Source organism: Tauraco erythrolophus, chromosome 25 (genome assembly GCF_009769465.1).
Source record: "Tauraco erythrolophus isolate bTauEry1 chromosome 25, bTauEry1.pri, whole genome shotgun sequence".
In the NCBI taxonomy this organism is placed as follows: Eukaryota; Metazoa; Chordata; class Aves; order Musophagiformes; family Musophagidae; genus Tauraco; species Tauraco erythrolophus.
Window position 1 is genome coordinate 2,680,860 of NC_141489.1, and position 27,828 is coordinate 2,708,687.

At 43.3% G+C, this 27,828-nt stretch overlaps 1 protein-coding gene across 2 annotated transcripts; it reads right to left on the reverse strand.

The window, feature by feature from the left end:
• Positions 1-1,020: 1,020 nt before the first annotated feature.
• ZNF652 (zinc finger protein 652) lies at positions 1,021-27,559 on the reverse strand. 2 transcript variants are annotated; one of them, XM_086626616.1, is made up of 6 exons: positions 27,508-27,559; positions 10,109-11,256; positions 6,631-6,778; positions 6,214-6,329; positions 4,822-4,966; positions 1,021-4,368 (listed from the first exon to the last, which is right to left on the reverse strand). In XM_086626616.1, exons 2-6 carry the CDS (start codon positions 11,015-11,017, stop codon positions 3,854-3,856), a joined length of 1,833 nt encoding a protein of 610 aa, XP_086482742.1. In that variant the 5' UTR covers positions 11,018-11,256; positions 27,508-27,559; the 3' UTR covers positions 1,021-3,853. The 2 variants fall into 2 exon arrangements, with proteins under 2 accessions (XP_086482742.1, XP_086482743.1); XM_086626617.1 differs by lacking the exon at positions 27,508-27,559 and adding an exon at positions 26,247-26,281.
• Positions 27,560-27,828: the final 269 nt, after the last annotated feature.

Here is a 27,828-nt window from a genome sequence, read left to right on the forward strand (position 1 = left end):
CTGCACGAACAGAAACAGCCCTGCACAACAGCAAATCTCTCAAATTTCCGAAAAAAAAGGTACTCGACCCCACTGACGGCCACGCCGTTGGTCACTATAATGCAAAGAAATAGGCAACAAATTCAAATATATTACAAAAATTTCAGCTCAGAGGTATGAGTTGTCACTTGCTTGGCTAAAAGTGACTAAAACTGTCAAAGGGAAGCACTGTCTTTTAAACTGTGTACCCTGAGCTCTACCTCTTCCTCCTCTCTTCAATAAACAGAAAATAGCTATTGTATGCTCAAGAGACACAACAGGGCAAAGACAAAAACATCCAGATGGACTGCACTGTTGAGATATCAACTAATTTCCCAGTGATAAAAGCCTAAATTCAGCTTAAAGGACACTTTCAGAAGTCCATAATTCAAGATTTGGTTGGGAGCACAAGGTGGGTGACAGTGACTTTTGATGTGCACAGCAATACAAATTAGGCCATCTAAGAAGTATCTGACCTGTGTAAATAGGAGAGTCAATAATTCAGGCAGGCATGACAATACAAAACAAATATTCACCACACCTTTATCCAGAAAGATAAGCTAGTCTGAGATAATACACTGAACAAACAAGCTCACACAGCTAATGCCTGCAGTAAGGATAAGGCACTGCCCATAGGACTAGCAGTTGAAACTTCTCCAGAAAAGATGCTGTCCTTTAAACTGCTTGTCAGAATGCTGACCTCCAGATTGTGTGGGAATCCTGTTGAATTTCCTCCTTTAAAAACGAAATGTTAAAAAGTTCAGTAAAAGTTTGCCTTAGGCTGCAGAAAAAAAAAAAAAGAGAATTTAGTCCCACTTTCTAGAAACATTCAAACCAAACCCAAAGTTGGTATAATTTGTCTTTGCTCTTTTGAAGGAAGCATTTTAACAGCACAAATCAACCCCTTAACTTACTAAACACAGCAAGGCTGATACAAAACATGATGCTTGGTTTGCCAACCTTAGCAGGAGTAGTAAACACACGTGAACACATTCCTCAGTGTTGTGCAAACTCTGCAGAACCTGTGCACGCCAATGCAAATTGGTTAAGCAGGAGTGAGAAGCCACAGCAAATCTCGACCTTGAACTTCCTGCCTTTTGCAACGCTCGTTTTCCCTTTTTTTTTTTTTTTCCCTGAAATTTGTGCTTTGTAAGATACCACATTGCGACACTTTTAGACCAGTATGTCAGCTTTTGATATGTTTGTCCCAGATAGCGAGAAGAATCTGTTGACACCACGTCACATTAGGACAGACTGTTAAGTGGGTTGGATAGTTTAATCTTCTTCCACAGAAAGGAAGTTCCTAAGTCTGGGAAGGAAAAAAATAAAAGGTGTATCGTTGCTATGAACTAAATAATAGAAAAAAAAACTGTCCCAGATTTTAGAATTCTGAATAGCAGCCTAATACTGTAAATTTATTGAGAAGAAAATCATTTTGCAAAACTGGAATACAATTGATTTATCAAGAACTTTTTAGCATTTAAAAATCATTTAATAACAGGCCTGACCATAAAATAGTGGCACAACAGAAACGCAGGTTGCAAATGTGACGTGGAATGCATAGAACCTCCGGGGCGGACCAGCCACAGTAAATACAACAGTCATAATCATGGGTGGAAATTCATTTTCATAACTGGCTTTCTCTTCTAGAAGGTAAGAGGGTGTATATAAATATTATAGAGAAAACATTTAAAAAACACTGGTTTATTGTTCAGAAATGCTGGAAGGGGTTTCAGCTCAGTCAAAAATGAGTAGGTTTGTTGGGCCAAAACTGCCCTTTCTGGTTCCTAAAGTTTCCTATGCTTGTTATGAAAAAAACAACATTAATGATTAGGTGGTAGAAAATGGTGAAAAACATCAACTAAGGAGCTAATTCTCAACAGACAGAGGACATGGTGTTTCAAAACACAGTGCTTAACAGCATTAACCTTGCGGAAGTAATGCTAGGAAGAATTTCCATCATTTCTGCTACCTTGAAAAAAAAATAAAAATTAATCCCATTAGCCACAAACCCCCAGTTCATCACCAAGCAGAACAGTAAAATTCGACATCCGCCTGTGAGGATCTCTGGATGTATAAGATTGGTGGGATTTAATTTTAAAAGCAGCACAGAAGAGTAGGAATTTTAAGGAAAAGAGGACTTACAGTACATTGCCTTGGGCCTCTGTCTTCATTGAAGGTGGTAACAAGTTCCTAGATTGCATAATGCTGCTATATTTACTTTTAGTTGAAGAGAAATACAAACCTGAAAAAATAACAGCTACTCACTGGTTAAAACGGATACATTTGGCATTCCAGCCCACCATCCTGCACTAACTTGTCATTTCCCCCTCCTTGCCTCCCAGGATTATGAAACAGTGACATGCCTACGATTCAAAGTTTCCTATGCTACAACTGCAGAACTCAGATTTGCCAAGAGTATGACTACGACCCCCAGAAATCATCCCATAATTTTACGCACATTACATTTATGGGATAGAGCTCCACATGGTACATACAGTGCTATCAGCATTTTCTTAACAATGCGACTGAAACACCATTGTCTCATCCAAACTTCTCTTCTCACTCTTACAATCAACCAGTCAGAAACACCACATTTATGATCTCACTTAATTCCCCTCTCCTAACAACTCCAGGAATTCCAAAAAGCCATCTGAAGAGCAGCGTTTGATTTGATATGATCCCTGACTTAAAATCCTACCATGAAAACCGTCTCTCTGACGGAAAGAGAAAAGATGCTTGGCTGACTTGAGACACTTGATTTCCTCTGTTGTAAGTTCTCTCATTCTCGTGTTCCTCGCGTGTTCCCACATGCCAGGGACTCCCTTTCTAACCCATCTCATATCTCCCTCTAACTGGACTAAAGAAAACCTGTGGAGCAGGAATACGGCATCCCAAGGTCCTCATCCAAAAAGCTTAATAAGAGAAACTGTGAAAAGGGAAACGTAAGGGGGGGAAGGGAAAAAAAAAAAAAAAAGCCCTACCAAAATAAATTACGTAAAGTTCTGAAATCAACATCACTTTTGAGGCAACCTTTCCAGAGACCTCTTGGGTTCCTTTCTTCTCTGAAGCACCTTTTAAGTTGCATGGTTGTAAGAATAACTTTAACTATAGAAGCTATATGCATCTTTTAAGAATCACATTTTGATGATTATAAAAATTTATCTATTATACAACATAGGTCCAGCTACACTGAAAAAATTACACCGCTTATTGAAATACATTTCATTTTAGAAACAGACTACTAAATAGGTCTATACAAAAAACTCTAAAATAATTTCTGTAGTAAAATAAAGAGTGTGTTAGGAGAGCTACACAAACAAGAAATTTTTTTGTCTTTCTTTATAATGCTCAAATATACTGTGATACGTGGCTGGCTCACTCCATAGCCGGCACCAAAAGCTGAAAAGAATCCATTACGATACACAGTGATACAATTAATGCTCTGTATTAATCTCACAGCCTTTCCGATTAGTACAAAGAAAACCAGGCCCATCTCCTCTTTGAGGAGAAGTCCAGGATATAAAAGCAAGCATACCTCATCAGCTGATATGAAATTATAAAATTCCACAAGTCTCAGTATCTGAAATTTATAAAAGTCACCAGGAAAACGCAAGCAAATTGAGTTTAAGTCCTGTTGGTTCCCAGGTTCAAAGGAGCACTGCTGATCCCAAACAGGATTTCTGTGTTTAACTGATTCGAGGGAAAAAAATCAGGACCATCTGCTGGGGCTAAGAGAAGGACGAAGATCCTCACCAACTAACCCTCTGTACTTCCACGAGGGCATGTTTCCATGTGCATAAAATGGGAAAACAGCTGGCAGGAAGCAAAGATGTTAGTGGTGCTGTGCTGAACTGTTTTTTTCTGCCAGGTGTCGCAGAAAGTTGTCCTCACTCTGGCCTCGGTGATTTAAAGGCTCACTCTTAAAAAGAGCTGGAGGAGGGGGTAAATGAGGAACCGGGGGGACCGGGAGGTGATGCGGATGGTGAGGATGAGGGTGTAGGTGAAGGTGTGAATATGGGTGAGGAATGGGGCGTGGAGGAAGCGTGCTCACTGGGTTCAGGTTGATAGGTGGAGTTGGGGTGGTGGGTGCGTTCACTACAGCAGGGACTGTGGTGGCGGGAGAAGTGGCGGACAGCGGGATCTGGACAGCAGTTGACACGTTGACGGGGCTGGTCACACGGAAGCACTTCTCCTTGTGTGCCTTGAGCATGTTGGAGAAGCGGAATCGCTGGCCACACACGTCGCATGGGTAGGGCTTCTCCCCCGTGTGAGTTCTGCGATGTCTCTTCATGTTTGGGCGGCTGGTGAAGCTTTTCCCACAGATTTCACAGATAAAAGGCTTCTCTCCTGCCGGCCAAAGGTACAGCAATCAGGCACAGAACATCTGCTCATACTTACTTCGGCACACTTATGCAAACACACCGCATCCTACAAAAGCTACGGTGACTGCCACCTTCAGCAAATAAAGAGGCAGCTGTTCCACAGAAGTCCTCAGCCTTTAACAAAATCCTCTCTCACCTTCGGATTTCGATGTACGAGAATCTTTTACAAGGCTTTGGCAAGGGGCTCCTTCAGACCAAAGTAACAAGGGAGTAAGCCTAACCTCTCATTCTACCCCACAGTGAATCACAGGACTACAGTCAGTTTAATTTAACAGTAAATGTAGTAACCCTTCCTGTCTCATTTTCTAGGCTGGATAATGGTTTTGATCCCAAATTCCAGGAAAGGGAATAGAGTTGGTAGCGCATAGGAAAGTTTTTGCCCTGGAGGTACCTGTGCTTTTCTTTGACAGGTTCTTACCAGTGTGTGTTTTCATGTGCTCATCAAAGTACTGTTTCATGTTGAAGTCTTTGCCACACCACTGGCACATGAACTGTTTGTGCCCGATGTGGATGCTCATGTGGGAACGCAGCTGGTACTTGTACTGAAACCTCTCATCACAGTTCTGCAACGGAAAAACAGCAACCCATGATACTCAGGCATCACACATCAGGAAGCAAGGCAGTCATGGGACAGCACTCAAACGTCCTATGTGGAGGAGTAAAGAATACCTGAACTAGTAGCACACATACCGACCCTCACACAAACGCAGAATTTAAATTATTTAGCAAGAGTAGAATTTGGTCTGTACTAAAAGGTCTGCTGGCACAGGTGCCTTGGCAAGGAGCGTGGAACAGCCACAACCTTCAGTTGACACAGCTGTTGGCAAAAGCCCACCAGAGACACGGTTACGCCAACAGAAAAGTGCTTCTGTTGGCTTAAGGTAGCATTTGGAGGTTTTGCAGCTCTGCCAGTGATCTCTGCGAACTACGGCCTTGCCTCCACTAGAGGACTCTGCTCACACAGCAAAGCCAACAGCAGCTCCCTACAGCAGGCTTGTTTTCCAGCTATTTACTGGTATGAGGTAATTTCTTTCCCTACCAGTCTTATCCCCAAGACTACTCCAGCTGCACTACCACCATTACTACTACGTGTCTGGCTGGAGTTGTGCCCCACGTTGCGGACAGGGTGAGCCACCAGACGTGCCCTGGAAACAGGCAGGGCTCTCTGCACCCCCTCTGCTCCATCGTGTGACACCCACAAGCACCCCCATCAGATGACTGAGACATTATCTGTCCCAGACACATGACTGGGTAAGTCTGTCCCACAAGGTCTCCTTCCCAAGGGCAGGCAGAAAATTACAATCACAAACATGAGTGCACCAGTGAGATACTCTCCCCCATCCCAACACACACACTCAGTTTAAGAAGTGCAAATTCAGAGCACTGCCTTAGCTCTCACGGAGGTAACAGGTTGCAGAGAGGACAATAGTTTTTCCCAGAAGCAGTAATTTGTTTATTTTCACTGTGGCCACTTGTACCTGTTTCAAGTTACTGCGGCAGATTAACATAATTTGCATCAGGCTTTGCTAGGAACACGGATGGAAAACTAGGATTGGAATCCTGCTGTAGTGTGCACGAAAAACACGACAGCCAGCAGTAAAGGCAAATCAAACACATCTCGGTTGGAACTGCTGCCAGATGTGCTCCTGCTGTGCTCTCCACACGGAGAAGAATTTTCCCCCAATTTTTATGGAACTGCACCTCATCACAAGTCAGTCATTCAGCTGCCACCTACATTCCCTACTGACAGCGTCACTAGTTTCACACTTTATGCTGCTGTATCTAAACACATGAAGAGTTGCTGCCTCACCTCACATCTGAAAGGTTTCTCTCCAGAGTGCTGTAGGGAATGTACTTTGAGAGACATACTGCGTTTGAACGATTTTCCACAGGTTTCACATGTAAATGGCATGTCCTTTGTGTGTGCTGCAACACAACAGTATATTAGAGGGTCATTCAAGTGCCAACAGTTCTTTAATTTTTTTCCTCCAACTCTGAGCAGTAACATGATTACTACTGAACACCTTGTACGTATACACACGTATGTACACACACACATATTTTGCTTGCTGCCCAGGAGTACGGACTTGAACATTTTTGCTAAGAATAAAGCTCAGACAACTGACTTTGTCTTACTACTTTTCTCCTCAAAACAGCAATTATAAGTCAAGAACCACAAAGACACATTATGAGGCAGAACCAACAGAAGTGCTGATCAATAACTCACCAACCATATGTTTCCGCACGTGGGCCATGGTGTAGAACTTTTTTTCGCAAATCTCACAAGAGAATTTCTTTTCTGCATATCCATGGACAATCTTGATATGTTCATGGAGGGACCAGAGCTTCTTGAATGATTTATTACAGGAAACGCACTGAATGAATGGGATAAACAGAAATAAGTTTAAATTAGAAAGATTCAGTGGTTCAAGTTTGTGGAGTCAAGCCACGTATCTTCCTCTTGCAGGACAAGGAAGCCCAAAACAAGTCAAAATGCTGTATGCTGTCTCAAACTGTACTTCTGCTTATCACATTTACTGTTTCACACTTGAAACAATGACACTACGAAACATCAGACCAAGCAGGATTGGAGGACCTCACCACACTGCATTGTGGTGCCACCTGAAGAGCACCACAGCCACTGCACTAACTTAATTCCAAAACACAACAGCAGATACAGCTGGATGCAGCCCTCAAGGAGCTAACGAGAAGACACTTCACAGGCACTGAGGCTGCTGGTGTGGGAAGAAGCCAACAAAGGTGGAGGAGGCCAACACCACCAAGTTGCCTTAAACCCATCTGCACATCCAGCCCTGTCTTTCCCAGGAGCACCGTGAGCCCTCAAACTCCAGGTCTAACAGCCCGTGAACTAGTCAAAACTCTTTCATCCTTTTAGCTCTCCACAGAAGACAGCTTCCATCTTGCAGCTCTTGACCATGTGGAGACTCTGGTGCACAGTTCATACAGCGAAGCAAGCTGTCACCTCTGTCTTTTGTGTTTCGACTCTTCACGTACACGTCTCAGCAGCACTATGGGTCTCAGATGACCGTACGCAAACAATGTTTTCATCTCCTCCCACAGCTACTGTGAAATGTTCAGAAAGTCGGCGATGAGCAGGATCCAAAGGCTTTTTCGTGCATCTCTTTTTCCCCAATAGAGTTAGCTCTTGCTAAAGACTTGATAAAAATCTTGGTACAAACTTGGAAAATTCCAGAATTGTTTTAATTGTGAAACTTGATAGCAGACACATATGTGAGGATACCAAGTAATCTGAAGTGAAGAGGAAGGAATTGTGGCTCATTATTTTGTGTTAGTTACTGAGGTGTTTGGAGTTTTTGGTACAATCTCAATTTTTCTGCCCAGTTACGCTCCTTCCCCCAAAAGAGGGAGGGCTGGGTGCTGTTTGCTGCAGAACTACCAAATACTTCTGCCAGCCTGGGTTGTTTCTTCTCTGCACAGAGAACACTCTGCAGGCCTGGAAACTCCGACACTCCGCTCGCCACGCTGACTCCAAGGAGAGCCTCTGCCTCCAGAAGTACCTCCTTGGAGGCATGTCAGGAACTAACTGTAGTCTTTGGAGAAAAACGCTAGGAAATGATCAAAAATCCTTTGATTTAAGGTTAAGTAAGTCCTTGAAGCCATCAGTCTACAGTTTAATTGACGATCAGCAGTCACTAATACTGAGAGCTACTACAACCGAGAGTCTAAGATGACAACAGAAATTCTGTGAAAGTGCCAATTTTGAAAGGATGAAAACCAGAAATTACCTGGAAAAACAGATATATTCCATCACTTATATGAAAAATACAGGAGCCAGCCATGTTTATCAGTTCAATTATCACGTTCATAATGACACCATTTTTTTTTCCCAGACAAAGCTCCATATCCCTCTTGACATATTAAACCCTACATTAATGTAAAACTTTCGTATCCCCTTACTCCTTTTGCCAAGTGGAATAAAAACAAATTAGCAGGCAGCTGTGAAACACATTCCAAATGTCAGGGCAGACAAAAATAGTTGTTGAATACATGCTTATACGGAGAACTTGAAGATGACTAGCAGTGCTTCTGGCACTGGAAATATTTGGGAAAGTTTCTGGACCTGATTCTTCTGGTACTGGATATAAAACACAACTTCTACAATTTCTTCTTGTTCTATCACTTTTGGACATAGGAATGTACCCCCTCAGAAGCATATGGGTGCATGGATTACAGGATGCTTCTCCATTCTATACCACACACAAACTATTCATGAATTCCTGTTTAAAGCCAAAAGATTTTATGCCATGAATGAGCCACCTGGATGACAAGGCATTCCTTAAATTTCCATTTAAATGCTTTTCGCTACACTAAACTTCTCAAGTATTTATTTCAAAAACTACGAGGACACACTGAAACGTTTATGCATTTTACTAACTATGCTCAAGGCTCATTATACAATACTCCTTCCTTCAGTCTTCCTCCTATGAGCTGAAACATAAGGAAAAATAGCACAGTGTTATACAAAGCTGCATTTGAGACTTACAGCAAAGAAAAATTGCAATAAATATTTCAACTGTCTCCGACACAGTGAGAATTGAATACCAATTCAGTTTAGCATTTAAGCAAACAAACAAACGAGAAATCTTTACTGGTAAAACCCACTGGACAGACAAAAAACACTTCTTGCCCTACAAGCTCTCAACATTTCGGCTCTGCAGAAACTGAACTCAAGCTGCTTCATGCTGGCAGTGGGATTATTTCAGAAATAGGTGGCAACACTGTGCCTAGTTTAACGAGGCAAAAAAAGCACGTTCGAACCGCCAGATAAAACAACAGTGCCCCCAGTTACATGAGAACACAGATGCCTACGAGCAAAGTACAAACCACAGATGAATTCAGAAACTCTGAAACTCTTTCCACGACTTAAACTTTAAAATGGTTCTATTACAACACAGGCTTCCATTGTTGTGCAAAATTAAAAGCTGCAAATCTTCTGGTGGGAAAGACCAGAGATCTTCGTATTATCACTGAGGTTTACTGAGCTTTTGGCACTGGGAACAGGGCAGGCTCGTCAACAGATTTACTTGCTGAGTTCATACGCTTCCATACACATACACGAACACTGCTGTGAATTACTTGTACATCATTATCCCAGTAGGATTTTTAAAAGTCACATTTTAACGCAAGTTCAAACCCTGACTTCACTAGTTTCTCTCTCACCTGCTTGCCTCTCCGGTATTTTACAAATTTCTGATTCCAATACCAGCAAAGCGCCAAAATTCCGTTCTGCCTTGAAACCTTACCTGGACATACTCTGTGCCCGAGTCTCAGGACACCGAAAACACTTTGAGCTTTAAAGCCAGCGACAGCTGCAGGTGCTCAGCACCTGGAGAAGGAGGGTTTATCCTGTCAAAGAACTTCACTGCAAACGCGCTTGTTTTCAGGTCAGTTACTCTGGAGTCTGACATCTGTTAAAGTAGCTTTGTGCCTTCCCCAACTCGTGGTTAAATACTAGAGTAACTCTGCTACAGCAGATGTCAGTTGGACACTCTGTTCCCTGCAATTTACTTCTTTCGGGAGACACCCAAGTGTGGATACGTAGAGACAAGCTCTCGGTCAGAACCTGGTCTGCGCAAAAGATTTCCCCCTCTGAAGTGTCCGCTAGCTGTATCCAGGGCACGACAGAAGGTATGGAAATCTGGCAAGCAGGTGAGCAAACCTACCTGGATATTTTTTTCACAGTCTGTTTGCTGGTGAAGGGACAGCTCACTTTCTAGAACAAATTTCTTCCCACATTTGTCGCAGATCTGCATGCGCCTGTGAGTGACGTTCATGTGCTTCTCCAGGTACCAGCGTGTGTTAAACACCCTGGGGCACTTCTCACAGGTTAAAGTCTCCTTCTCTTCACACTTTGATTTCTGCACAGGTGCCTTGGGCTCCTTTGCAGCTTTCTTCTTACGCTTGGGGGGCTCCACACTCTTTCTACGACCCCTTGTAGTTCTGGGTGATGGGGAAGTTGTGGCTGCTGCAGCAGATGCAGCTCTCCTTGTTCTCCTTTGTGCAACACTAACTTTTTCCACTCTTTTCTCTTTTTTCTTCTGCCTCTCATTTTCCTCATAATCATTACTGTCTTCAGTGGCCTCTTCCCCACTGTCACCCTCCTCTTCCTCACTGCTGGTCTTAAGAACAGCAGTCTCTTTGGACTGGGAGGGGACACCCTTCTCCCCTTTTGATACATTTAATGTTTGGTTGTTAAGGTTTACCTCTACTATAATCTGCTCCCTTTTGTAAGTCACTTCATCTTCCTCCTCTTCTTCCTCCTCAGAGTCGTCAGAGTTTTCTCTATCTTCTTTCACAGCCCGGACCTCTCCTACCGATCTGTTCTCCCTGAAATATGGCTGCTCCTCTCTTTCATGGAGATGTGGTTTACTCATTTTGCTGTCCACCAACACAGAGTAAGGACTTCCTGACTCTCTCTTGTACACTTTGGTGGACAGATCAAGTTCCTGGCTGGCACCATGATAAAACGTGGGTGGCACTTGACCACGGCGACTGTCCTCTTGTGCCATCCCTGCTACATGCGTGGCACAGTTTTCAACCAACTGTTGGCAAGAATTGGCTGTTTGACTCATTTGGGGGGCCCTGATTCATTGAGCACCTTTAATCCCAGAAAACCAAGTAAGCAGCTTTAAATCAGGATGGACTCTCAAGACTGACGCCTGTTCCATCTACACAGAATGAACAAAATAGGATTCTCTGCTGGTGTTTAGCACTGATGTGTAGATCACAGAATTCTGGTTTTATGGCAAGAGCAGAGCAGTAGTAATTAGTCTTCTGAAGAAAGTTGCCAACGAACCGTTGAACATTTTATCTATAAAAGACAACAGAGAAAACAAAGTCAATTAAAAAAATAACCACAAAAATCTTCATCAAAATCTTCTGGTTTAAGTTTGTACAATTGAGGTAAAGCACAGGGTGTACTATCTATGAGCTGTATCTGCTGGGGTGGAGTGTCCTATAGCACCACCTCACGCAACACTGGTAGTTAGGTACGAACACGTGCACCTTTTGTGGGGACCCGAACTGGGACTAGACTCCTGAGACATGGAAATCAAGGCATGCTATTTATTTCAAAACGAGTATTCTCCACCTGCCAAATACCACTGCCACCCGCCTCAAAGCTGGGCCAAGATGGTGATCTGCATTTCTCCTGGACTCTCCGGAGCACCAATGGCCCCACGACTCTGCTCTACTCCCACACGCCTCTCCATCAAACAAGGTGCCTACCTACAGAGAAACACCTCTTCTCCTCCTGCATCTCCCAAAGGGAGCCCATCCTTACCCAGAATGAGGACATATACTGAACAACATTCCGTTAATTCAGATACATACAAAGAATTTCGGTGGAGACATTTTCAACCTGCAGCACTAAATCAGATTAAGAACACCGTGTCCCCTGCTTGTTTCCACCTCAGAGATCCCTCATTCAGTCTCTTGATTTAAGGCACTTATTCTTTTGTCTCATTCTCCCTTCCCCCAGCTACTTACTCCTCAGCGCAGCAGCCAAACAATACTACATTTACCCATCTAAATTTCACTTGCAGTTATCCAAGTTGGAATTTGACCAGGACACTATTACTTCCTCTTGGAAAAAAAAAAAAAAAAAAAAAAAAAAAGCCACGTGATCCCTAATGAATACAAGTAATCAAGCTGTCGCATCTATTTTTCACCAGGACAATTACATTTTGGTAGCACAGTACTGCAACATCAAGCCAAGATTTTTGGCTGTGCAGATCAGAATTACACTGGAACTCCGGACCAAACAGCATTCTCAGAGCTAAACCTGTGACTAGAGGGTACAGAAGCGGAGAATTAAGGACAGAGCCTAAGTGACATCCTGTGACTGGTGGACAGAGAAGGGTCCTAACAGAGAATGGATGGATCAAGCAGCTAAACATGAAAAAAACCAAGATCCTCACTACCAGAGTCCGAAAATTTCCTTGAGGCGATAGACTTGGGCTAAGTCCAGCAGACAGGTATAAAACACTTGGATTTCGCAGAATCGTACGACCATTTTTATTAGTAGTATTCTTGGAGCAACAATAAAACCCACCAACCTACAGCAGTATGACAGACATGGATTTTTAGGATATATTTCCTTCCTCATTGTAGCAAGTTAAAATCCTCTCCACACTATAGATGCAGTAACTTCCATCCAAACTTCCACCCATGTTTTGATACACTTTATATATTAAAGTTTCTATGTTACTTTTCCACCAGAAATTCCCCCCTTTGAAGTGAATTTAATTGAACAGATGAACCTACCAATGATCTCAGCGGTTTGAATAATCAAAAAGACTGAACCTTGCTCTATAATCTTCGTGAAGTGACGCACTGGGGGAAGCGATGGACCAATAACCAGTCATCTGATTATCAGCTTCAAGTTAATTAATCAGATTCTCGAATGGTTCTCCAATACTTCCAAATGCACTCAAAAAGCGCCCTGAAGATGCCTGATGGAGTGACCTGCAGACAGACTCACAGCACCACAACAGCAACGTCTATTCCTGCTGCTCCATCCTCAGCGGGGTCTCAGGTCCCAGCTTCCCAGCTCTAGAGGGGAGGCAGGAAGACGAGCGTCGAGACCCGCAGCTGGGCCAGGAAATACGTGGAGATGAGCTGTTAACATTGGCTTGTGATCATAAGTAACGTTCAAACAGAAAAGCTAGTAAATAATAAAATAAACTGGTTGTGATTGCAAGCCAAAATTAACAACCCTATACCCAGGAAGGCCCTTAGAAAGCTGTGGGCATGATGAAATCCACTCTTCAGCTTCTCCTTTAATAAAATGTAATGAATTATTCAGAAGCTCAGAAAAATCACTATGTCACGCAGAAAATGATACCAGATGATTTCCTCAGCATATTAAGCATCTCTCAAGTTGCAGGAGTAAATCGTGCAGGCTATCGGAACGCTCCTGCATAGCCAGAAAAAGCAAAAAAACCTCGTCACAGAAAGGATGCTGTACCTCCACCACCCCCCCAATTCACTGCACGTCGAAATTCTGCCTTTCCATATCCTGCCACCACATCACCTCGCTCATTTAAGGACTATTCTGTGGCATAAACCACTTTGTATGAACACGGCACCACTTCAAATAAAAACAACAAAGGGGCTTATTCTGAGTTATCAAAGCTATTTGGTCTCAAAACCACTTCACTCTGCAGAATCAGGAACCTACTTTCACTTTGAACACGCCGCCTGCCGCCCCCGAGGGACCCACAACTTTCGAACAACATTATTTAACAGTCGGGCAGCGGGTAAAGCAAAGCCCTCCTTACACCCTGCACACCACCGATGCACCACGCGGCTCCGGACGCTGCTGGGAGATGGGAGTTTAAATACTGCCCAAAATATTTTAATGGAAGAATTTTCCCCTTAAGTTTCTAATCCTAAATGTAAGAAAGCAGTATTTGAGTGATTTTATCCCCCCCCCCTTTTTTTTTTTAAAAAAAAGGTGAATCCACTTTTTATAAAAGTGATAAATGTGATTCTGCCCCTCTACTCTGCTCTTGTGAGACCCCACCTGGAATACTGCGTTCAGCTCTGGGGTCCCCAACACAAGAAGGATATGGAGCTGCTGGAGCGGGTCCAGAGGAGGCCACGGAGATGATCCGAGGGCTGAAGCACCTCTGCTATGGAGACAGGCTGGGAGAGTTGGGGCTGCTCAGCCTGAAGAAGAGAAGGCTCCAGGGTGATCTTACAGCAGCCTCCCAATGCCTAAAGGGGCTTCAGGAAAGCTGGAGAGGGGTTTTGGACAAGGGTGTGTAGTGACAGAACAGGGGGCAACGGCTTTGAACTGAAAGAGGGGAGATTTGGATGAGCTCTAAGGAAGAAATTCTTCCCTCTGAGGGTGCTGAGACACTGGCACAGGTTGCCCAGAGAAGCTGTGGCTGCCCCATCCCTGGAAGTGTTCAAGGCCAGGTTGGATGGGGCTTTGAGCCACCTGCTGTAGTGGAAGGTGTCCCTGCCCATGGCAGGGGGGTTGGAACTGGATGATCTTTGAGGTCCCTTCCAACCCAAGAGTCTATGATTCTATTAAAACTGCTGAACCTTGGGCTCACAGAATGAATTTCAGCCATACTACAAAAGGGAGCCATATGGGTTCTGATTAAAATGTAAAAAGGATACGCAGCTTCAAAGCAATTTTCGAAGAAGCCTATTTACACATAAAACTGGGGAACAACTGTGTTAGGAGCACAGAATGAACCTATGAGTTGCATGCAATACTGAGCAATCAAAGGTCATACAAGAAAGGTTGCAAGCCTACAAATATTAAAGGCTTAAACCCATAAAAAGTACAACCAACTTGCAGACGTGTAGGTGGAGGAAGCACGCGTAGGGAGAGCGACACTTCAGACAATGCTTTCGCTGCTTCTAAAGAAAAACCACATTTCTTCACATTATCTGTACTAAAAATAGAGCAGTTTACAGCACAATCATCTGCCCCAACCCCGACTCAAAAGATGCCTTGAAATCAGCACAGATGAAGGTTAATGACTTTAAATTGCATGTCCTTAGTTTGCCCGCAGAGAGGGACCAGCTTGACAGCCTGCCTGTCTCATAGTTTAGTCCAACCTGTGCCAAGGACGTACCGTTTGACTTCTGGCGAGCGTCCAGCAGAAGCAGGCACTGATGTAAAAGAAAAACACTGCTTCTTCCAGCTTGTGTATAGTAAGTGAAGTGGCTGCACAGCCACTTCTGTGCACGGAGGCTCCCTGTTCACTCCCGACCCCTGCACGGCCTCCAGCTGTTCGCCTGCTATCACCAAACAGATGTGCACTTCACCGCTCCTCCTTCTGCTGGATGCTTCTGGTGGCTCCCACGAAAGGACAGAAGAGGCACTTCGGGGCACTCCACAACCAGCAATGACCCTGCCGCTCCTGGTCAGTGGCCTAGTTTTTATTTTAAGTTATTTTTAACGAGTTTAATTGCTGCCCATAGAAAAGTTGTCGATATTAGCTCTGAAAACTGACAGACGCTGGTCTAATTCACTTTGCTGTACGTTGGTAAATCTAGAAGCATTGCAGGCACAAGGGTGATTTGTCTACAGACACAAAGACAGCACTGTATTGATTTATTACTTAGTGAACATCTGGAAGTTCCCCCCACTCTTCCCAGATAGCCATAAGGACCAGAAAATTCCTTTAAAAAACCCACCCATGCCTCAATTCACAAATCCGTGGCATTTGCCACAGGAGTCTTGGGCACACCGTAAGGAAAAAGAGGAGGAAGGGTCAGAGCTTGGGGCTTTCCTGCAGCTCACCTACTTCTTGCAAGAAAAGTGAATACTATGAAAAAAGAGATTACAATAGTCAACGTTCAACACTAAAAATGCATTAATTTATGAGCCACCCATTATTTTCTTTCTTTCTTAGGATACAACCTTTCAAGACAGGAACAGAATATTTTTTGTTTGTTTGTTTCTGTTTACTAAACACTTGTACTAGATCTCACTTCCCGTTTGGTATGGTAAGAAGTGCTCACAACCTTAATATAGCTGACAAGACACCAAGACAAAATTATTCCTCCAAAAGCACATGGCACCGAAACACCATGCACCTTACACCAGCGTCACAGATATTTGCACACTCCCATCGCAACACAAGGCTCCAACTTCACACCAGACAGCTCCCAAAACTTAAATTTTCTTTTCCATAAAACAAGCCTTCTCTCAAACTACTGTTAGAGAAACTGTAAGTTAAGAAAAAAATTATAACTGTGTTATAATTAAAGACAATGATATTTTGCACATGCATTAACAATCTGAAGCTCCTGAATGTCTTTTGGTTGGAAGCTACACCCCAGCAGCTCCATTAACTCCTGGAGCAACCACATTTGCACATGGTTTACAAGCAGTGAAACAATCATATGAATAAATAAATAATTTACATTACTGAAGACAATGTGCCAATGTCAAACTAGTCGAGTAGTTGTTGAAGAAACTCCGCCTGGATCAGGACTAAGTGGCTGCAGGTTGGGGGGATTGATTAAACACAGCTTCAACATCAAACCTGGGACACTTTAGTCTGGACACCACTCGAATTTCTAACCAAAACTGCAGTGCCAGCTTCCCTGCTTCCTGAAGCTGGGTCCAAATTAACTCAGGTAGAAATTTCTGGTGCAGCTAAACTCTGTGTGAATTCAGAATGCAACAGCGTAGCTCAACCCTTTCAAAAGAGCAGCATCATTGCAAGTTAAATGCTTTCACACTTGTTAGGCACCTTATTTGGATCCAGAAGAAATATTAGAACCATGATAAACTGGCACATGTATTTATCTGGAAAGGCTGGTAAGCAAACGCATCATTCTGGTAAGTATAAATGCAGAGGTAAATAAGAATGTGATTTTTCACTTAGCTTCTGTTAATATTAATCAGTGTCATCCATTAATCAATTTCAACTCAGCAGACAGCACAGAAATACAAGAAAACGGATCAGAAAAATGTAATTTTCATTGCACAGATACAACTTAGCTTTAACCATACTGCTCAGCACAAAGTTCTGCAGTATATTTCCTAAAAATAACAAAACATTAATGCTTTCTCACTACAGCTCTGCCCGGTGAAATCCTTAGGTAATGTGAATTCCAATATTAGCAAGAAATCCCTAAAGATTGCAGTGTGAAAATACAAAGTGTTTGACTAAAATGGTCCAGCCACCTACAGTTCAATACGTTAGCAATATCTCAGAGCACATAAAAAAAAAGTTTTCATATACTTGCACAGTTTGAAGAACAGGTGCATGAAACAGAATAGCGTGCAGAACCAGCAATTCCCAGTTAGTGGGAAAACACATCTGGTACAAGTTACATCATGTCAGCGGATAGTAATCAGGACTATAACACAAGAGGGAATTATTTATATCATCGTACAATCACTCCTTTCTTGTGCATCTCAGCTGCTTTATATGCAAAAAACCCAAAATGTGTTCTTAAGTGGGAAGTTTTATCTCGAGACAGAGCCACAGTCAGCACATCCTCCCAGTTTTTGCATTTCTATGGGTAAGTACTCAAGCCTGCCTTTGCCCATGTAAATGCAAAATAAAAAGACTGACTGCTACTAACGATCTATTCCTCATCCGCTGGACGCAGGGGACAGCTTGTAACACCCACCTCGAGATGGCATCTGCAATAGGTTCAGCTTGGTGGAGCTACAAAGGAAAGGAGAGAAGAGTAATCTTCTCTATCAGGACAATTTTGTGCAGCTGACACAGACTTTGGGAAGAATGTGTAACATGGCCAGAGGATATTTGGAAACAGCATTCACAATTCTGTGAAAAACAGAGAAATCCTAACTCTCTTCTTTTCACTGCGAGCTCAAAATTCCCTTGAAACAGATTTTTCCCATCGGCTCATATAAAAGATCAGACATAAAATGGTACGTGGCACCGCGGGCTTGTATTTTGGTGACATTTGGGCATCTCTGTCTCAAATGGATTAGTCTTGGTACAACTGAGCAAACCGACACGCACATCATAAAAAACCAACAACACTGGCAGAAACTGAAAGTATTGCAGGGAGCCTTGGCAGGGAAACAGGAGACTGGAGAGCAAATAAACACTGTCCAGTTCTCAAAGCAAAGGTCCAGGTGGAAGCGTGTGGGACGGGGGGATATATAAAAGAGCCTGAAGATGCAGTACAGCACCCAGACCATCCCATCTTCCAGCTAGTTTTTTCGACCATTTCCAAAATAACCTGTGATAGGTATCTTGCTAACTCAGCAGGCGACATTTTTTCACTGTATGGAGCTGGCTATTTGCCTGTAAGCATTTAACAGTCTAATGCAAAATGAAACAGATCATATTTCCAATTCCAGAAAAAAATGCCTTATATCATACCCGACAGCTAAAACTTAAAAACTACGATAAAAAACCTTCAGGCTTTTTCCATTTCTGAAGATGAATTATTTGGCTGTATCTAGAAATCCGGTTTGAGGGACAAAGGCTTTCAAACCAGCGATTTCCAGAACTGTGAATCTGGAATTTTTTCAAGCATTATCTCCACAGAAAATAGTTTAAGAGGTTGCCATTTCAGAATTCAGCAGCGTTATAATCCCCCAGCTTTTGCAATAAGCTGAAGGGTTTCTATTGGCTATGAAGCAGCTTCAGATCCAACAGCCATAAACCTCAACATTTTTCTTTTACTAGGCACAACCATCTTCAAAGAAGTTCTAGTACACTACGATATACACTCAAATTAAAGTCTAAGCCCTTCCTACTGCCTTAAACATATAAAAATTAAACATCTGCGACTGAACTTCCTTGTATTCACATCTATTGTTGCGTTTCTTCTCTATCTTTCAATTGAAAAACCAGAAAGCAAGATTAAAACAAAACCAGGTGGTCACCACCCAACTGTAGTCATTCACGTGTATACACCTATCTTTCACATTTATTACTTTTGATAACTTGCAGACACAAATATGAAGCAAAAAAGCTTTATATGGCCACATTAACACATTATCCATTCTTTCACATTTGTACACTCAAAGTATGCCCAGAAGCTCACAACTACCCACTGCTACGATACTGAAGAGCAATTGTTTCACCCATTAGCCAACTCTTTGTTCCAAATCGCTTTTTATTGCCTAGTTTCCTTCTTTTTCAGTGACAAGATTCCTTTTTGCTTTAAAAACTCTTCCTCTCCTCGTTATCTGCTCACATATCTTGGAGACTAGTAAAAACTGCACCAAGATTTTAAACCGTCCATTTATATTCACAGATGCCAGTGATGACACTTGTTATTAAACATCACTAATTCCGAGATCGCAAACGGTTGCACTAAAAACTCAGGCTGTGCGCAAAGCCATATGAAAACAAAAAGGAAATCTATCATCAAGATCTGCACTTCTGTTTTCCAAAGTTGGCATTTTTCCTCCCAGAGGGGAGCGGAGAAAGGCGCTAGATGTGTATCTGGGTCTTTGAATATGTAGATGGCGATCAGTTGAGAGAGCTCAAAAAAAAATGTAAATGGTCTGTCCACCAAAGCACAGCTAACAGGTGCAACTTCCACCTGGACGTTTATTCTGGAGGAAAGGTGTTTTTCCTTGGTTTAAGCTGACAGCACTAACTTGGCAAGAAATTATCAACTTTTATATCCAGAATAGACTTACCTCCTCCCCCGGCAGTCCTAAAGGAGACCTTTGATACACGGACAACGCAGGTAACAATCAAGTTTTGTATTTTTTACAGAAGGGTTCAGTTTAAGAAAACTCACAGACAGGTTCACTTACAGCTTTTTGTTCCCCAGCCTGTGCTACACATCACGGCACGTAATGTGCTCCTGTGTCATTTATCTTTTGCACTGGAATAATGGAACGTTTAAAGTAATCTCCTCGGAGGCAAGAGTGTGATGTTACACACACACACACACTTTACAGACTCCCTCAGTCACAGTTTAATATAGTTTTTAAAAAACATTTTGATTCATTTCCAGTCTACCCGTTTATCTTAAAAAAAAAAATCTGCTAAATATTTTGGAACTTTGCTGAGAGTGGTATGTAGTAGAAAAAAAAGAAGGTTTAAATAGCAAAATCTTCTTTGGCTTCATGGAAGTGTGAATTTGATCTCTCTAAAATAAAGTTTGTTCTTCTCACATCATTGGAATGTGCTTATGGATAGGTTTAAGATCCTCTCAAATTTTCATTTAGAGCTCTTTACACACTAGATAATTTTGACTTTGAAACCAGGAACGAGATTGTAAAAAACAAAAAAAAGCAACAAAAAATCTTGCAGCAGCTGCACAACTGTCCCCTGCCCAGGGGCAGATGCACTAGCTTGGAGCATGACTCACCACTGGGACTGGGAAACGCTGCTGGAGAACTGGCACAAGGAGCTTGCCCTTCTCTTCCTTCCTTACCTGGGCTTCTCTTCGTGCCTCCTCCTTTCAAACTGCCCACAAAAACGCGCCTGCAGAATTTCAGTTTTATAACTTCCAGCAGCATTTTAACTACGGAATTGCCAAACACTACTGGGATCAAGCCCGGCTCACGTTGTGGTTAACACAAGGACGAGGTGCATGTTCACACCAGCACGAACCACCCGCACAACCGCTGTCCTGGCACGACTGTTGAGGAGTTGAAGTCATCTCGTGTTGACCAAGCCCAAGTGTGCCAAGACCAAAACTGCACTATTGTAAGTGCTTCTCCTTGCACAATGTCACCATGCTCCTGAAAACCCTGAATAACCATTCCGTAGGGTTATCTTCCACCACCAATTACTGCCTTGTTTTGAGCTCCCCAGTCTTCTGAAACCTGACACACAGAGCTTGTTTCAGATGCACAATGTAAACTTTGGGGAAAATAGACTGTCTTGCTTTTATAATATTTACATAATTGAACAAAACACAAATTTATCAGCTTTCGAGAAATGCTAATAACTGAGTAACAACAGAACTCCTCCTTGCACATATTCTACCTTTGGAAGCAGAAGCTCCAGCCAGCGCTCTTCCCGGAGTGACCAGGGTTAGACAGCGAGACACAAAGCTGTTCAGCAGGTCTATGTGTGACCAAAACAGACCTGGCACCTTGGCACTTCATCTCAACCTCTACCTGTTGCACAGTCGCAATTCTCAAGCATAAACGCTCTTCTCACTGATACACTGGATTTTTATTCCCAGTTTTTCCTCTAATTCGTTATGCAGTTATGGACATCTTATCTCTGCTTTGTATTTAAATTTCCTTCTGGGCAAAGTGAGGACAATTATCGGTTAAGGCCAAAGTTACTTGTTCGTTTTAATCTGATCTAAGCCTGTGTGGCTGCCAAAGGAGGCAGTACACTCTTTCCCTATTTATATGCCAACGCCGGCATTCTTATGCTTGCAAGTCGAGATGCCTTGGGAAATCAGTCTGCCTAGAAAACAACCATTCCTTGGGATAAATTTTCAGCCGGATCAGTTCTTTGAACCAGCTCACTGTGCAGCTTCATGAATACTACCGTCCAAGATTATGCTTCCTGAAATAATCAATTTGTTCTACAGGTGCAATTTGGCTTTCACCTTCCATAAAACACCAAGAGAAGAGAACCAGAAGCACAACAAATAATCCGTGGAAAAAATCTGAGGGTGATGCTTAAGAATTTCAAGCACCTGTAGCAAACAGAAATTCTTCTCAAATGACTTCGGCCTTCACATAGATCATGCTTTCATTTAAATTAAGTTCCTACTGATTATTTATCTTTAAAAACAGTAGGATCAGAGTTACAGGCTTCAACTCAAATCCACATCATGTCAAAGGTCTGAACAAACTATCACAGAAACCACCTCAGGACCTGCTCAGCAGTGCACAAATTCCAAATCTCAGCAACGAGATGCTGTCTTTACAGCAGCCAGCAAGTTTCAGAGTGAGAGAGAGAACGCTTGAAAATAAAATAATAAAAAAAAACAAACCCCAAACTTTTCTTTTCCCTCTTGGCAAAAAAGGAACAACAGTTACTCAGCTTCCTAAGCAAGACAAGGAAGGGCATCTCAGTATGAATCTCAACAAGATTGGGGTTATTTGTGAGGAGGGAGGGTGAGGGAGGAAGAAGAGTGTCCACTGACAGCGGGGATAATTAACTTCATCTTATTGTCTGAATTTAAAATGCTTGGAGTAGGGGATAATAGAAGTTGTGCACAGGAGAGATTGTGTTAAATGATTTTATAGCACCGTGAGTGAGCTAGGTAATTTATCAAAGATAAGTAGAAGGTGGGATCCTTCATCAAGAAATCTGCAGGTTAGAGGAAAAGTTACAAAAATCTATAAGAGAGGAAAAAACCAAACAGACTGGTTTGGGAAACAAGTTTAAAAATGACAGTAGAAAACAATGTAATAAAGAAAGAGTAAGGTGAGGGGATCCCAAACAGGAAAACACAAGAATTGGAATGAGTTTATAAAGGAAGAAGAAAAGAGCGACAAGGTATGTGTTAAAACAAAACTGCCTGGCAAAAAGTTGCAATTAAATTCAGGATATCGTTTTTCTCAGACCTTTAAACTGCAGTCACCACGGCGTTTCACTCTAACAGATTCTGTCCTGCAGCTAGTAAGTGTGAAACGAACGCTGCAGGACATGCCCATCACAGCAAGGCAAACTAGGGATTCTCAGCAGCCATCTTCACTATTACCACACATGGGCGATAAAGATTTGGTAGGACACGTTTCCATCACTGCTGAAGACTTTGAAGTCACATCTATATACCACAACTTGTAGTTTCATCATGTCAAGCCTACTGGTGTGACAGTGCATTAAATATCTATCCCAATGGAAGTCCCTCATACAGTGACATACAGTTAAAAAACGGGAAAATGTCACTTAACAGGGAACTTGGAGAATTTACTGTAGTGAGAAAGCACACAAAATATACTGAGGAATGACAATGTTCCCCATCACCTATGTGGAAAACACCTCAAATTTGCTAGCCTGAAAAGGAAAAGAAGGGAAAGTTACTAGGATTAAGGACAGAGCTCCCGTCATCGTACGAACCAGTGTAATTTGTTAGAAAGGACAGAACCAGCAAACCTACAGAAGTATGAGCAGGAAGGAGAGGATCCTCTTTAAAATCTACGTAGCAAAAAAATATCTGCATCAATCAGAAAACATAAATACTCCTGTTCAGCAAATGTCCAAAAATATTACAGCGACACAACTAGGTGACAGTATGTGCCATGCATCAGGATACTGGACACTAACAGCAATCAGGTTTTTTTGTTAGAAATAATCTGCCTTCTACCATTAAAATCCACAGTTGTCACTGTACGTAATTTGTCTTCAGACAGCACTATGAAGACACATTCCATAATTCCCTTTTCATCACATAAGCACTAAAAAGGCTTAAATCAGCATGACCTGCGAGCAACTGTGGAGTTCAGAACAGATTTTTACTGTCTTCCACCAGACTGGTCAGCCGTAGGAAAAGCAAAGTTCCAATAAGCTTTCTGCACCTGCAAGACTCAGCTATGCTCCAACCCAAATATTTGCAACTTTCTGTGTACAACATTCCCATAAAAGAAGGTATGTGGATCAATGGATGCTTGTCTGTAAATTTTCAGCTATAAAACCTTCTGCTTGTAAAAAAAGAAAAAAGCTCTACTACCTTATCCTACCGGGCCATCTGTCTTCACAGTGATACCACAAATATTCTTCTAAAATTCCAGCTGAAAACCTTTCTGTTCACTTGCATTTAGTACCCGAGACAGAATGAAATTGCCTTAACAGGTTTGGTCTCAAACATTAATATGAATCCATCTCCAAGCAGCCCCACTTGCCGTTCACATTACATTCCGAAAATCACTCTTGCACTGAAATAATCAAGTTTCAAAACTTAAAAATATGGAAAGGAGAGCAATACAGCATAAAGCTGTGCGGAGTGTTTCTCTGGAGTGAAAACTACCAGTGTGAAACCTCCTCAGGGAAGGGTGTCTGGAAGCAGCCGGGAAACTGCTGCGAGCTGCCCTGTTAATGAGTTTAAGCTGCTGGCACCAGAGCTACCCCAGTTTCACTCCCTGTGCAATTGTGTTGCAGGAGGGAGGAGCAACCGAAAAAACACCAATTTCACATCACTTTGCGGAGGTAATCTGGAAATTAGATACTGGAAGTTTAGGTTATAACAAATGTTTCAACTGAAGTGGGAAAGTCTGTTATGCTTTGTTATGCTTTTACTGGTTATGAGAGCTACACCAATTCCACCTAAGAGTTACGAGCAAACCCCACCCACCTTCCAAAATACTGAAAATGAAGATCCTGCGAAGACCCAAACCGGTATATAATTTTGCTCACACTTACTCACTTACAAAAGTATGTGTTTAAACAGAGTTTGCAACTTTAAGGACAAATCACATTTTTATCAACTCCCAAAGGCATAAAATTTGTCACCTCCAGACCTTTTATGTGAACAGAGATCAGTTATTGAATCAAAAGTCTAAATAGAGGAGTTATTGCAAAGTTTTTAAAATACATAAGCCTAGTATTTACGTTGGAAGTTAGGCATTTAGATCCACAGAAAGGACAGTTTAAAAACTACACGTTCTTACTGGGAAACTGAAATAATTCAGCCATGAATTTCAAGATGCTGTAGGGTCACATCAACTGCAGACAGTATCTGCTCATTGCCTACATTAATATTTAAAGTGTAGAATTCACGATAATAAAATTACCTCCATGTAAAAATCACATTTTTTCTAAGTATTGTGGGAGAAAAACCCCAAACTTTGGTATCCTAAGATTCTGAAAAGACAAATGGCACATATTTAGGAAAATATAAACTAGTATTATTTAAAAAAAAAAAACCCAATATGTTCTTTATAATTTACTTCATCTTCCATTAAGAAGCCAAGATCTGGATCTTGTAGGGAGAGAGCTGTTTCACCACAGGATACATTAAGAGATCAGCTCTTCTGTGCTGCAGGAATTTAACCAAGAGGATGGTTATAAAATATTGTAATATAATAATAATAATCCACAGAATCAGGTTGTTAGAGAACGTATCAATCTTCTCAATCAGTTGGTATTTCCTCCCAATTATGTCTCTCTTTTTTGTGGGGTTAGAGTGGAATTTATTTTTTGATAAGGTGTATTATAGTGTGCCACGGAGAAATAGGTCACTGATGACAGGTAGTTTTGTAATCACCTTAAATATACCTGTGCCTGTCTCAAATATGCTGTTGGTACACCACTCTGCCAGTAGGCACTGGTACAGCGCGTGGTATCAGGACTGGAAGATGGGATCTTGTTTACTAAAAATATCTATTACAGTTGTATAAACTCAAAGGGCTCTTTCCAAGTTGTTCTTACATGGACATCTCATGCTCTAGGTGGCAAGACACCAGACAAAGTACATCCCATCTACAAGCAGCTTCTTGTATATATAAAGATTTTCCATCTTTGGATTAAATGGCACCTCTCAGTCTGAAATTTCCACCTTCTATGATTCTGGCAATGAGAATAAAACCAGAAGATCCCAGTGCCTTGCACCTGCAACAGAACCTGACAAACTGCTTTTGTAATTTAGCTCCTATATATACCTAACCATTCATATAGAACTGCTGAAGAATTTACTCTCCAGAAAACATCAAAGGCTTTCTGTATCAGTATTAGATGAGAAGAAATAATAATAATTTGAGTCCTCTAAAACAAATTCACAATTGTCTGCAATGTCAGTCTCTTCTGATCATGTAAACATCTGAAAGGTTTTTTTACAAATATTACAAATGCTAAGCCGCAAAACATTTACTGATCTTCCCAAACACAACTTGTCTCCATTACTGCAAATAAATGCTGAAGTAGCAATAAGTGCTAGCCACCAAATACTAGATAAAATTATAAATAAAATCTTAACTCTCTGACATCCCATTATACGCAATTGCTTAGTTTGGAAAAACAAAAACTCTTCATGATATGGCACTTCTCTTTGAAACAAATACTCTGAAAAAGCTTTCGAAATCTCTGCCACGCATTTACACTATGAGTTTACTCTATATCTCAACTTTATTAACAACATCTAAATTTAAGTGCTGGCTGCCTGAGGCAGGGATGGGACTCTTCATCCAGTCAGCACAAGCACCATATTGCAAGCGCTTTATTAATCTCTATAAAGCAGAAAAAAAAGCATCTTAGATGCAGGTAGACAGACAGATAAAGGGGTTTCAAACAGGTACCGATGAGACCACTAGACCCAATCTGTTACCATAAAACACTAGATCCTTTTAAAATGACATTTTCCTCCTCCGCAGCCTTTTTAACCACACCAGTGTCCCCAGTACTGCATCTATAACATTCATTTTATCAATACACACCAGATACCCCAAGAGAAAGAGCGTCCAACTTGTACCTGCGAACAATCGAGCTGCAGTCGATCAGCAGGGTGGCAAACGAAGGTGCACCAGCCCATCACCCTTCACAAATCAACGCTCACACATCCCACCTCTTTTATTCAGCGCGCACACACGTACCCCACCACCATTCTCTTGATTCGCCGCGCATACACCACTGTCAACAAAGCATGTGCCAGTTGCCATTCCCAGAACAATACAGCTCAGGTCATCCCCTGAAAAGATAAAAACGCACATTCCTCACATCCTTTATGTCTACGGCACTTCCCTCGCTTTGACTTAAATCACTCCTACTGCACGAGATGCCAAAACTCAGCTGGGATGAAAGATACGTACATAATACTAAGACCAAAGAGAGACATTATCTTGAAGAGTGTCCTTCCATCCTCACAATACCTGTACCGAGACATCCACAGGACCGAAAGTTGCACAGAAGACAGCCAAAATCAAAACCCAAACCCCCACAACGCACATACCACACCGTATGTCCCGAGAGCGAAAAGAAGGGGAAGATACCTAGGTAAAAGACTGAGGAAGAGGGAAAATACCTGATTTTTTCCCCCCCTTCGCAGACCCAGACCCAGCTACTGGCGAAGGTAACGCTTCATCTCCTCACCTGCCCAGTGACAACTCCAGTCCCAAAAGCGAGTGCATTTAAGACCCGCGTTCCCTCCCAACAATCGCGGCCCGTGCACCGCCGCGGCTGCACGCTGACCGGGTGACAAGGAGGGGGCTGCCACTGGCCCCCGCACCTCCGTGCCACCCCCCCGCGGGAGGGAGCCGGGAAGCAAAGGCAGAAAGGGAAGCGAGGTGTGGAAAGGCAGTCCAGTCCAGCACAACCAAACGCAGCAAGAAAATTTCTCTCCCCCCCACTTGCTTCGTGCAACTCACCTTCCCTCCCCTCCCCCAGGCAGGTGGCACAGCCCCCCCCCCCCCCCCGCAGCGGGGTGCAGCAGCCAGGGCAGAGCCCCCGGCCCGCCGGCAGCGTTCCTCCCCCGCCCGCTCCCCTCCTCCCAGGGGGCTGCACCCCCTCCGCCCGGGGGGTGCCCTGCCCGCACCCTGCTTCCCCCGGGGGGCTGCAGGCCTGGCACGGCGCTTCCCCCGCGCCAGCCCCGCTCCCTTCCAGGCCGGGAGGCGGCTCTACCCCCGCTCCCTCCGTCACCCACCCCCGGGCCGGGCCTAGCGTTGTTCGGCGGCTGCCGCCAGGCCCCAGGAGAAGGGGGAAGGGGATCCCCAGCCGAGCGGGCGGCCCACACTCACCCAGGCCGATCCCCTCAGGGCCACCCCCGCCGCCTTCCATGCCGGGCGGCGAGGGGAGGGGGGCACAGGCGAGGCGGCGGAGGGCGGGTGGAGGAGGCGAGGCGGGAGGGCGGAGGGCAGGGCGGCCGGGGCCCTCCCTCTCTCCCTCCGCTCGGCCCCCTCAGCCGCCGCCGCGGCGCTCGAGTCGCCGCCGGCCTCGGGCTCGGGCTCCGGCCCAGGCCCCGCCGCCGCCGGCGGACGCGGCTCCCGCTCCCCGCCGCCGCCGCAGCGCTACGTGGCCGCCGCAGCCAGTCTCGCGACTCCGCCGCCGCGCACGCACGC

Coding starts and splice junctions, on each gene's coding strand:
- ZNF652 (XM_086626616.1), bottom strand. CDS start 11,017: ATGAGTCAAACAGCCAATTCTTGCCAACAGTTGGTTGAAAACTGTGCC. Junction 6,330..6,630: donor CGTGCGGAAACATATGGTTG/GTGAGTTATTGA, acceptor GTTGTGTTGCAG/CACACACAAAGGACATGCCA. Junction 4,369..4,821: donor GCACATGAAAACACACACTG/GTAAGAACCTGT, acceptor TTTGGCCGGCAG/GAGAGAAGCCTTTTATCTGT.